At 50.2% G+C, this 13,046-nt stretch overlaps 1 protein-coding gene across 1 annotated transcript; it reads left to right on the top strand.

Moving 5' to 3' along the window:
* The first annotated feature begins 11,305 nt into the window (after positions 1–11,305).
* On the top strand, positions 11,306–12,317 carry LOC127759982 (protein DMP10-like). Its single transcript, XM_052284191.1, has one exon. It carries the CDS (start codon positions 11,310–11,312, stop codon positions 12,102–12,104), a length of 795 nt encoding a protein of 264 aa, XP_052140151.1. The 5' UTR covers positions 11,306–11,309; the 3' UTR covers positions 12,105–12,317.
* The last annotated feature ends 729 nt before the right edge of the window (positions 12,318–13,046 follow it).

The following is a 13,046-nucleotide window of genomic DNA, read 5'->3' on the forward strand; positions in this document are numbered from 1 at the left end:
ACATCCCCTTTCAGTGCCCCTCATCTCGCAGCAAATGGCGTGGGAGGTGGTTCTATCTTCAGATAGAGGATTCGGATCCGGTCTTCGTTGTTCCTGAGGAGCAACCAGACAAGGTTCCATCTTGGACCACCAAACCCGCCTTGACCCTTTCCCTCCAATCTTTCATCGATATCGTTGACGACCTCCGAGAACGGGGGTTGTCGGGGTATGAAGTTGCTGCCGACTTCATTGGTAGGTGGATCCAGCCGCTTTAGGCTCGAGCCTATCCTGCCTTTGATTATTCTGGGCCAGAGGACGTGACCCGGGTTTCTCCTTGGGGTATTTCCTTTTTAGTTAAATTGACTCCCTTATGCGCGTGTTCTTCCCAGCTTATCAGATTCTAGTCTCGATCTACAGGCTTGGATAGCGCAACCGTGGAGCGTCGTGTCAGCCAACTGATGATCAGCGGCCTGACAACGGCGAGCAACGTCCCCGTCCCCTTTTGCGAGAAACGGGCAGCCGAGCGCGATGCTGCCATCAATGTAAGTGTACTCAGCGGTCCTTTTGCATTTTTCTTCCGGGATCGCATTATGACTTCATGAAGCGTAGGCTCTCCCTCCGACTGATATCATCGGGCCGCTCGTGGACTATCAGGTGGCGGCGTCGCTGAAGGAGAAGGTCGCCAGGGAGGCGTCTGTCTCTGCTGCTACTGCTGCCACGACGAGTGGCGGCGACGTTCCGAAAAAGGGGAGGAAATTCTCCTCTATAGTCGGACATCGTCGGAAGACACCCACTCCCTCGGTAAGTTCTCCTGTTATTTGATCACGTAGTCGGAAAACTCCCACCTCACATCATATCGTTTGTACTCCAGGCCTCGGACGCGTCTCCCCCGCCTCTGCGACGGCAGCGGCTTGTCACGCTCAGCGAGAAGTGAGTGAATGAATTTGAGGTTTCGTGATTTCGTAGAACTCAGTCTCAATCGCAGCCTTTCGCAGGGCTGCGCGGGCGAAGGCGGCACAGGATAGGTCTGGAGGGACCTCCAGCGCGTCTCCTGCCGTGGCCTCGACGGATGTCGTGGTGGTACCCAGGAGCCGTGAGGCGACGCCTAGCGGCCCAACCAGCTATCTCGTGGCTGGTCGTGGTTCGCCGGCTGTCGTCCTCACCTGGGAGGAGCTCCAGGTTGAGATGGGGCGCCTCCTCGAGGCCGGTGCTCGCGGTGTTAGCCGCGAGATCGCGGAGGCGAAGGCGGCGGCTATGTCGTCGACGAACGAGCGCGCCGATCGGCTGGCGCGCGATCTGGCAGAGGTTCGCGAGGACCTCTAGAAGATGAGGGAACTGGTGGCCAGCAACAAGCGACAATGGCAGGGGCTCGAGCACCGCATGTCGGAGCTGGAGAACAACTTGTCGGAGATCCGTGGCTCGTTGCGGGTCACCTACACTGGTCTGCACCAGCTCGCCGGGGAGTGCGGTATCAAGTCCACCATCCCGGCGAATCCCGATGAGTTCTCGCTGACGTCTTCTCTTGCGGAGCTGGTGACGGCGATGGAGGAGATCCCCTCCAAGCATGCGGCCAGGATCGGAGAGGAGACGTCTAACGGGATCTACACCGGGGCGTGCCACGTGCTTGCGTGTGTGAGGCTGGCACACCCTGAACTCGATCTGCGGAAGATCTTGGATCAGGGGGCGGCTAGTGACGCACGCAAGGATGTGATGGAGGAGGTCGGCGATCTGGGGGAGTCCGTCCTCCCGCTTTTTGAAGAGTAGGGTCTTAGCTCTCTTCTACTCTTTAGTCATGCTTTGTAAAACTTTTATTGGTCCCAACCGCACTAGTGTGTGCGGTCATTGCCTTAGCTTTGTTTAGCATTTTGATCTCGAGTACTTTGTTGTCCTTTGTAGAGATGTTGATGTCGAGGATGTCTAGCAGCACGGGCAGCCTGAGTTGCCAGTGGTCGTTCCGTTACTTGTGTCCGAGCCACATGTGCCGGAAGGCGATGTAGATCGGAGTTCGCCTGTGGAAACGAGCATGGTGGCGACTCCCTTAGGTTGGTTGTCTTTGTTATCATTTCCGTTGCCCTTCCGTCTGGATCGACTTAATTTTTTGTGTTCTCGGGAGAGAAGAGCAGCTTGACTTAGTCGTTTCCATGCTGAGCAGATCTCGAGAGTGCGCTTGCTGACCAGGATCGTCACATCCAGTATCGGAGGACGAAGTTTGAGGTCGCGGAACTTGAGAGGACTATGTTGGAAGTGAGAAAAGATCAGGCCGTAGAGACACTCTGGGGTCGTGAGGTGTGGTTCAACTCGTATCTGAAGAGCTACTGCACATCCATGTCACGAGTCTGTAGAGAGCTCTGAGTACCCCGTGGGGATCCCGAGGAATCGGCGGCCAGATACATCTCGTGGCTGAATGGGGCCTGCGCCCAGCTCGAAGGCATCGGTCAATGTATCGACGAAGCCTTGAAGCAGGAGTGTTGTCGCTCAAGCCGATATGACGTGTTGGCTTGCATACGAGATCATCATCCGCAGCTGCACCTCGAGTTCCTCCACGAAGGGTTTCTCGTTCTCGGAGAACTCCTACGGAGATAGATGGCCTGGCGAAGTCGATGGCGCCGCTGGCGGAGAAGGTTTTTCAGTCGATGGACTGGCGTTGGCCTTCTTGGTAGTCTCCGTGTCCTGTGACAAATGTCTTAGGGCAAAAGTGTAATATAGTTTTGGATTTTGATGGAATTGTAAGAAATACTTGTGTAATAGAAAAGAAATCTATCTAACTAAGCTTCCTTACTCTGGATGTAGTGTGTATGAGTGTCTTGTCACTTCGCGACTTCGATCAGTCGTTTGAGTTATACACTCTCGCTAGCCCCTAGCCTTGTCGTCGGAGAATTCTTCTCGGAAGATAAGGCTCTTGGACCTTTGACCTGCCTCGGTTGAACAAGCACTGATCCTAGCCTCCAGCCGTGTAGTTGGAAAGTTTATTTCCGATTACACGGCTTGGTTAATACGCACGGCGAGAACTCTTTTACGACTAGATCTTACATGGTCTTTCATCTCTATAGGATCCGACAAGGCCTTATCGGCTCTGGGCGTCCCCAGCCGAAGTTCCCTTAGGTTCCTCGGAGGCCTTGTCAAGACGGTGTAAAGGGACATGAGGATAGGTTTCAACGCTTGGTGTCATCTGGGTAAGGGATCATTGGGAAGGAACACTTTAATTGTAGTCTGTACCTAAAAAATAGGGTTTATTGAAGCTGTAAGATGTCTTACAAGTATGGATACTATTGACTTATACATAGAATTTACGTATTGATCAATGTTCCAGGAATTTGTCAACTCGCGACCATCGCTGTCTGCGATTTTGAATGCGCCTGGCCGCAGAACTTGTGTGATCGTGTACGGTCCTTCCCATTTGGGTGAGAGCTTGTTGCACCCTGTTGGCTTTGAACCCGTCGGAGGACGTAGTCACCGATCGAAAGCGTGCGTGCTCGGATGCGCTTCTCTTGGTAACGGTGAAGTGCTTGTTGGTAGCTGGCTGCTCGAACGACAACTCGTTCACGATGTTCCTCGAGTAGATTCACATCGCGTATCGTTGCTCCTCCTGATTCTCATCGAAATACTTCTGTACTCATGTACTTTGATGTCGTAGCTCGGTGGGGAGCATGGCCTCTGAGCCATACACGAGGAAGAAGGGTGTTTCCTTGTTGGACATTGTCGGTGTGGTACGCACGGCCCATAGTACTGATGGAAGTTCCTCGACCCACTTCTTGTCGTGTGACATGAGCCTGTCGTAGACGCAGGTCTTGATTCCTTGTAGTACTATGCCGTTTGCCCTCTCGACTTGTCCATTACTCTGAGGGTGAGAAACCGAGGCAAAGCAAATCTTGACTCCCAGCCTGATGCAGTAATCCTGGAAATCGGCACTGATGAACTGGGAACCGTTGTTTGTTATGATACGGTGGGGCAATCCGAATATGCAGAATATCCCTTTGATGAATTTGATGGCGTTGTCGGCTTTGATTTCCCCCATGGGTGTCGCTTCAATCCACTTGGTGAATTTGTCGATCGCCACGAATAGGAACCTGTAGCCGCCCTGTCCTCGTGGGAATGGCCCGAGTATATCTAGCCCCCAGCACGAGAACGGCCAAGTGAGAGGGATAGTCTGGAGTGCTTGCGCTAGCAGCTTTTTGTGTTTACTGTGGAATTGACAGGCTTCACTCCACTGAACCATGTCGAAGGCATCTTTGAGGGCAGTTGGCCAAAAAAACCCTTGTCGAAAAGCTTTTCCAACTAATGTCCGACCGGCGGCATGTAACCCATAAATCCCTTCATGTATGTCGAGGAGGAGGTGTCTGCCGTCGTCGGACGAGACGCATTTTAGGAGTATCCCGTTTTGTGCCTTCTTGTATAGATCGTTGCCGATCATACAGTAGACTTTTGCTTTACGGGATATTTTCTCGGCTTCTGCGTCATCCTCGGGCAACTCTTCGCTGCCTATGAATTTAATGAGTGGGGTGCGCCAGTCGTCTGTGGTCTCTATATCGGCAACGGCGCGCTTTTCCTCTATAGCCCCCGAGCCGATGTTGGGGGCGACCGGGCTATCTTCGCCGGTTGCCCTTTCACTGATGGCCTCGTCAGGACATCCAGAAAAGTGCCAGGTTCAAGTGGTTCTCATCTGGACGCACGTCGTGCTAGATCATCCGGTTCGATGTTGTCTTTGTGGTATACATGTCGGACCTCGATCCCATCGAACCTTTTTTCCAGCTTCCTGACTTCTGCGAGATACTTGGATAACTCGGGGGTAGAGCACTTGTAATCTTTACGGACCTGGTTCGCGACTAGTTCAGAATCCCCTTTCACGATCAGTCGCCTGACTTCGAGTGCAGCTGCAGCTCTTATCCCGGCGAGTAGTCCTTCGTATTCGGCTGTGTTATTGGTTGCCCTGAAGTTGAGGTGAATTGCATGCTTGAATTGATCTCCCGAAGGTGATGTCAAGATGAATCCTACCCCTGCTCCCTGGCTGTTGAGTGCGCCGTCGAACGCCATTGTCCACGTTTCGTTGCCGATTTTGTTGTCTGACCTGTTATCAGGCATGGTCCAATCGGCTACGAAATCGGCGAGTACCTGGGACTTGATGGCTGTTCGTGGCACGAAGTGGATATCAAATTGGCTTAGCTCGACTACCCATTTGGCAATGCGGCTGACAACGTCTTTGTTTCTCACGACTTCACCGAGAGGGAAGGAGGAGACAACTGTGACCCTGTGGGCTTGGAAGTAGTGGCGTAGCTTTCTTGATGTTAGGATTACTGCGTAGAGCAGTTTTTGGATCTGTGGATATCTTGTCTTTGTGTCGTGGAGAGCTTCGCTGACATAGTAGACTGGTCGTTGCACCTTCTCTCTCTTGACAACAATGACAGTGCTAACGGAATATGGCGTGGCGGCAATATAGAGAAATAATTCTTCATTAGGTTGGGGGGCAACAAGTACAGGTGGATTTGATAGGTAGCGCTTGAGTGCAATGAATGCCTCTTCGGCCTCCTATGTCCATACAAATTTGTCGTGCTTTTTCAGCAGAGCGAAGAAAGGTTGTCCTCGCTCTCCCATCCTAGCGACGAACCTGCTTAGTGCTGCCATGCATCCGGTTAGCTTCTGTACTTCCTTGAGTCTTGTAGGTGACTTCATGTTCTCGATTGCCTTGATCTTCTCAGGATTTGCTTGTATTCCTCTGCCAGAGACGAGGAAGCCGAGTAGCTTGCTCGATGGTACTCCGAACGTGCACTTCTCTGGATTGAGCATGAGGCGATATCGTCGGAGGTTGTCGAACGTTTCCCGCAGGTCATCAATCAATTAGTCGCTTGTCTTGGTCTTGACAACAATGTCATCGACGTAAGCCTCGACATTGTTTCCGAGCTAGTCGCTAAGTGCACCTTGGACCGTGCACTGGAAAGTCCGAATGGCATCTTAACGTAGCAGAATACCCCGAACGGCGTGATGAATGCTGTCTTCTCCTCGTCCTCTTTTGCCATGCTTATTTGGTGGTAACCAGAGTAAGCGTCGAGGAAGCTCAACAACTCGCAACCGGCTGTTGAGTCCACCAGTTGGTCTATTCGAGGAAGAGGAAAGTGATCCTTGGGACATGCCTTCTTGAGGTCGGTGAAATCGACTCACATTCTCCACTTCCCATTGGCCTTCCGTACCATGACTAGGTTGGCTAGCCACTCTGGATGGAGTACCTCTCTGGTGAAACCGGCTTTGAGAAGCTTGTCGAGCTCTTCTCGTATGGCTTGTTTTCGATCTGGTGCAAATCTCCGCAGTTTTTGCTTTACTGGCTTGGCATCGGGTCGCACCATGAGTTTGTGCTCAATCACCTCCCTGGGTACCCCCGGCATGTCGGACGGCTGCCAAGCGAACACGTCAGCATTGTCGCGGAGGAAGGTGATGAGCGCGAGTTCCTATTTCTCGCCTAGTGATGCCCCGATCTTGACGGTCTTGTCGGGGTTGGCACTGGAGAGTGGAACGATCTTGATTGTGCCGTCCGGCTTCGGCGTCTTGTTTGTTTTGCTCACTTTCTTGGGTGGCTCAGCTGTGGCGGGTGGGCTAGGCGTGTGCTCGACCATGTCGAGGCTCCGCTTGTCGCATTGTACTGCCAGCTTAGTGTTCCCTTGAATAGTGATTGTTCCCTTCGGTCCTGGCATCTTGAGCACTTGATACGTGTAGTGAGATGCGGCCATGAACTTCGCGAGTGCAGTTCTCCCAATGATGGCATTGTATGCTGTATCGAATTCAGCGACATCAAAGGTGATCTGTTCCGTTCGAAAGCTGTTTGCTTGGCCGAAAGTCACAGGCAACGTAATTTTGCCCAATGGTTTGGACGATGACTGAGGAGTAATTCCATAGAAGGGTTGATCAGTGGGTGTCAACTCGCTTCGTGGGATCCCCATCGCGTCCAAGGCGCTGGTGAAGAGAAGGTTGATTGAGCTGTCGCCGTCGATCAGGACTCGTGCGACCTTGATATTACGAATAGTGGGTTCGACCACGATTGGATATCGTCCTGGGATGACAGCAATCTTGGGGTGGTCCTCTTCTAAGAATTCTATCTTCTACTCGGACCACTTCATCTTGGGCGTAGCCCCCTGCCACGTCGAACAGACTTCACGCTCCACTTTCTTGTATTCTCGCTTTGAGGAGTATGCCGTGGAACCTCCGAAGTGTGTGAGACATGAAGATCGGAATCTGGGTATACTGAGTCCGATTCCTGAGTAGGCGCCTCAGCGTCCTTCTCAACCACGCGTACTCGTTTGCCTTTTTCCGATGCCATGTGTTTTGCGAGCGACTTTTTGAAAACGAGGCAATCTTCTAGAGAATGTCTGTCTGACTTGTGTATAGGGCACCATGCTTTATTCGTGTCGCTGCCTTGTGGGTCTGGGCGCTTGGGAGAGTCCGCATGTTCCGTTGCGAGAACTTCCGATTGAGCTTTCCTTTTCCCACTCTTGCGATTTTTCTTCTTGCTTGACTCAGGTGCGTCCTTGGCTGGTTTCTTCTCTTCTCCGGTCTTCGGTTTGTCGTTCAGTGTGTCATCCGCATGAGCGCATCGATCGACAATTTCGAATAATCTCTGAGTAGTCGTGATGCGCCTCGTTACCAACTCCTGAGTAGTATAGCGATCTCTGACACCGGATTTGAAAGTGCGAATTACAGAAGCATCGGTGATCTCGGGGATTGTGTTTCTGCACTCGTTAAAGCGCCGAACATAATCCCTCAAGGATTCGCCCGGGTTCTGTGTCAACGCATGTAGGTCGTCTTCGATCGCGTGGCGCTTGTAAGTTCCTTGGAAGTTGGCTACGAACTGCTGCCACAAGTCTGCCCACGAAGAGATTGAGTAGGGGGGAGATTCATCAGCCATGAACGTGCAGAGCCTTTCAATGCGGTTGGCAAGTAATTCGCCAATGCGTTGTCGTCCACTTCGGCAGCGTAGAGTACCGTAGAGTAAACCTGAAGGAATTCTTCCGGGTCGGTGCTCCCATCGTATTTCTCTATTGCTCCAGGTCGGAATCTCTCAGGCCATCGGACATCCCGAAGTGAACGACCGAAAGCTCTACACCCAGCGCTGGGGTGGTGGGTTGTCGGCGATCATAAGTCCTTCGTGGATGTCTATCTGATGATGAAGATGATGAGGATGATGACGATGACGATGGGTCGCTTGGTTCCGGCGTACAATTATGAGGACGTCAGCCGGGTTCTCGAGAATCCTGTCGTCGTCGCCCGTTGTTGTCTCGGCACCAGTCTCCATCATCGTCGTCATTATGGCGATGTCCTCGACCAGTATCGCCCAGCACCGCCATTCGCGATCATCGTGGTTGTGGCGGTTATCACGGTCTCGGTCTTCGCTTGAATGGCCTCCTCGATCTTTGTTGTCGTGACGCCGTGAAGAGACATGATGCTGGGAACGGTTCTCGTTGTCTCGTGTGCGTCGTGCCTCTCGGTGGCCATTCAGGTGATCGCGGAGATCGCCGGTGCCGTGAGGTGGAGGGGTAGCTTGATGAGGCGATTCCCGCCGTTCAGGGTTTTCACCATTAGCATCGCCAGTTGGTGGCTGTTCTGGGTGTGCTGCGGCAGCGGCCTCTTCGAACACGTTGCTGAGGTTGGTCACTGATTCCTGTAGTCGTTCTGTCCAACGTGCGAGATCGTTGTTCAGAATGGGATCGTAGGGGTTTCCCTCAGTATTGCGTTGATGGCTCTGATGTGCTGGGCCGGAGTAGTCACTTGATTCTCCGCTTCCGCACTGGTGCGCACTGACGTGCCGACATCGTCGATAGCCAATTCCTCACGCGCCGTACTCGTTGTCGATGATCCATAGTCTTCGAGCAAGTGCAAGACTGATGGTTCGTGGGGATCGATGTCGATTACCCCAACAAATCGATCTAAAATCGGCGTCGCTCCTTGTTCCTTGTCTTCATCCCTGATGGGGATGCGTGACTGCTGGACCTTAGGAGGTGGTGTCTTCATGGCGCTGAGAAAGACCTTGCAACTCGAGAGGTCGTGATTCTTTGTCTTGTGAATAGGACAATGGACATCACGAGTTGGAGAGGTACGCTGAATTCCACACTCTTTGCAGGCATGAATTTCAGCATGAACGTTGAGAAAGACCCACCAGGCTTGCAGGGTGTGTTTCCTGGTTTTGTGGATAGGACACCAGGACCTTGTCACCTCGGAAGTAATCCTCGTCGGCTCGTGATTCCTGTTGGAAAGACAAGGCTTGGCCGCACTAGGATCCTTCTCAGGCTCGGATGTTGTCGACGTTCCGATCTCCGCTTCGGAGGCTGGATTCTTCGACATGGAGTCGCCCCGGGTTCTAGCCACTGCGTTCTCGTTTCCGGCCATTGGCAGACCAGCTGAGATCAGCACTATGGTGTAAACCGGAAAGACGATTTCGCCGACTTGAGTCCGCACCAGTGTTGTTGAAGTAGGAACTCCTTGGTTGAGATTGGTGTTGACGCTGTTGTCGGCGAAACTGGATGTCATAGTAGTAGAACCTTGAGCACCAAGTCCCCCTACCTGGCGCGCCACTGTCGACGGGGGATACCTGTAGACCGGATATAGAGGGTATTGTGGTACGCTGGTACGAGGATCTACGTAGTACGACATCAAGCAAACAGGAAACAGGGATTATACTGGTTCAGGCCCCTTGGTAGGTAATAGCCCTAATCTAGTTGATATAGGATTATATGGTGGAAACCACAAATTACAAAGGGAATAACAGAACTCGACGATACCGACGAGATCGTAGTCGAGTTGATTCGACTAGATCTCCCGGCGACTTGGCTTTGACAAGCTCCAGCTTCGTAGGCTGTGGTGGATGTGTTGGCTCTGAGATTCGATGCCTTAGGTCCTTCCGGGGGGTCTCTTTTATATCGCAGGTCAACTGTCTCCAAGTAGGACTCGGAGAAGCCGGACCGAACACGACACAATGACGACCCAGTTCTGACCGAATAGGACTCCTTCCACCTGTGAACTCTATGATGAATTTCCTTAACATATGCCGAACACGTCCGTATACTCGTGAGCATACCATATCGATACGTGACGTATATCGAAGGGTAGAGGGTATACCCTACCCGTAACCCTGACAGATTCCAATGGTAGAAAATGAAGAAAAAGATAACAACATTCCAGATTAGGCTCAATTCGGTGAATTTGAAGAAAATACAACAGGCGCGACAGGCGGGCTTGTTGCAGAAAATGACAGTGCAAATGATTTTTGTCAGATGTTGTACGACGCAAAGAAGGACTGCGAAAGTGAAAAGGAGGTCACGAAATTTGAGCGTATGTTAACGGACCACAAAATGTTCTTGTACCCAGGCTGTGAACAGGGCATAAAAAGTTAGTAATACGCTGGAATTCTTACAATGGAAGGCAAAAAAATGGTGTGACTGACAAGGCATTTTGTGAGTTATTGAAACTCATAAAGAATATTCTTCCGGAGGGAATTAAATGGCCCGAAACAACGTACGAAGCTAACAAGGTAGTCTGCCCTCTAGGACTTGAAGTACAGATCAAATACACGCATATTCGAACGATTATATCCTCTATCGTGGTGAGGATTACGAGAACTTAGAAACATGCCCAGTTTGTATGACGTTACAATATAAGATTAGACGAGATGACTCCAGTGATGTTGACGGATAACCTTCCAAGACGAGAGTTCCTGCTAAGGTGATGAGATATTTCCCTATAATATCACGGCTGAGGCATTTCTTCAGGTACAAAGCTCAAGTTAAAATGATGCGTTGGCACGTAAAAGAACATATGGGAAAAAACCCTGCCGATGGATCGCATTGGCGAAGCATCGACATCACATTTCAAGACTTCGAAAAGTCTGTATGAAACATAAGGTTTGGTTTCAGTATGGATTGCATGAATCCATTTGTAGAGATAAGCAGCATACTTTGACTATTAATTTATTCTATGTAAAGTTTCCGATGAATATGAAATTAGCATCATATGTAAGTGCTTCAAAATATAAATCTAGTGATATAACATATATAATATTTATTATAGATGTGGTTAGTATGATCATTAGTCAAAAATTACCGACTTTGATTTTTAAAAAAAATGGGGCGCCCAATAATTTAGGATGGGAGGAGGATCAACTAGTATACCAATTCCAAAGCTAAGAATGATTCCAACTTTCCAACTACCGAGCTCAGCTTAGTCTCTGGTTGACCATTTCCTCTTAATCCAATGCACGCGTACCAACCACGCGTGGAAAAAACTGCAAACGATTCACCTATATAAATCCACAAGAACGTAACGTATTATACATAATTATCAACCGGATTTCGTTAATGCACAAGGAAAACCAAGTAATGGAATCCTCACTTGAGACCAAGCTGATTGATATGCCACAACCACAAGAAACCAATGGTGACGGCGAGGCAGCTCCTGAGGCAGATATAAGCATGGCCACGACGCTGATGCCTAACGGTGTCGGCGAGCGTAAGGCGACAGCTGCGCCTGCGCTGCCGGCGGCTAGGCCGCCACCGGAGATGACTGACAAGGTTATGGCCAGCACGGCGAACCTGGCGCAGCTGCTGCCTACGGGCACGGCGTTGGCCTACCAGGCGCTGTCCACGTCCTTCACCAACCACGGCCAGTGCTACAGGTCAAACCGGTGGCTCACCGCTGGTCTCGTCGCCGTCCTCACCGCCTCCTCCATCTTCTTCTCCCTCACGGACAGCGTCGTCGGACGCGGTGGCAAGCTATACTACGGCATGGCCACGCCGCGGGGGTTCAACGTGTTCAATCTGTCCCGGGAGGAGGAGGAAGCGCAGGAGTTGTCGCGCACCAAGCTACGGGAGCTGCGGGTGCGGCCGCTGGACATCGTGCACGCCTTCTTCACGGCGGTGGTGTTCCTCACCGTGGCGTTCAGCGACGTCGGGCTCACCAAGTGCTTCTTCCCCGACGCCGGCAACGACACCAAGGAGCTGCTCAAGAACCTGCCCCTGGGGATGGCGTTCATGTCGACGTTCGTCTTCTTGCTCTTCCCAACGAAAAGGAAGGGCATCGGATACACCGACACCACTCCCCGTCCGGCGCCAGAAACGAACAAGCCTACACAAGTTTCAGATCACATGCCATAGGACCATTATACTTACACTGTATTACAGTATTGCTAACTGCTAATTTAGTTTGCATATTAGCGAGATTGGAGGTGCTTGAAGGACACATTGCTAATTCCTCCGTTCAATTTATTGTCGAGTAAAATTATTACTGTTTGACGTACATTATTCTTTATTCTTATTGTACCCATCATTAGATGAATACCATACCCTATAGATTACTGGTTTACAATAGTGGAGCCAACAATACTATACAACTAATAGAATTTTCCAATGACAAATCATTTTTCTAAGGTATCGATAATGGTAAATATAGCAGTTGGTACTAGAGATGCAGCGGTGGAGCCTGGTCCCCGCTGCTAATTTGCTATCATAAGCTGGTTTTATTTATAGAATTATACATTTCATAGAATTCTATAAATAATTCTACCCGGGTTTTATTTATAGAATTATACATTTCATATTATAAGTTAGATTGACCTTTCCTTTTAGTCAAACTTATTTTTATGTTTGCCTAAGTTTATAAAAAAATAGTAGCGATATTACCATACCAAATTACATATTAGTTTCATTAAATGTAATATTGAATATATTTCGATAATATGTTTGTTTTATGTTAAAAATATTATTACATTTTTTTAAAATTTTTTGAAATGGAGGGAGTATTTTTTTTAGTTTTGTACTCGAGGTGCACAAACTTATTGTCATGCCCAGAAATTCACAAACCAGAATTTCTAAGCTGAATGTGCATTAAACCTCTATCCAGGACCAGCCAGGGTACACGTCTTACAAAAATATAAAAGATTACAAATGCAGCGGAAAAGGTAAAACGAGCTAAGCCTGAAGACTTGACTCCTGCAGCAGGCGACTCCATTCCACAGGCATCCTTGATGGCATCGACAAAACCAACTTCTTCGAGATGGCTCCAACTGGGAAGAACTTCTGCTCCGGTGTGGGGGAAAA

This window comes from Oryza glaberrima, chromosome 1, assembly GCF_000147395.1.
Source record: "Oryza glaberrima chromosome 1, OglaRS2, whole genome shotgun sequence".
NCBI classification, from domain to species: domain Eukaryota; kingdom Viridiplantae; phylum Streptophyta; class Magnoliopsida; order Poales; family Poaceae; genus Oryza; species Oryza glaberrima.

Bases quoted from the DNA above. Each gene is read 5' to 3' on its own strand.
- LOC127759982 (XM_052284191.1), top strand. From the start codon at position 11,310: ATGCACAAGGAAAACCAAGTAATGGAATCCTCACTTGAGACCAAGCTG.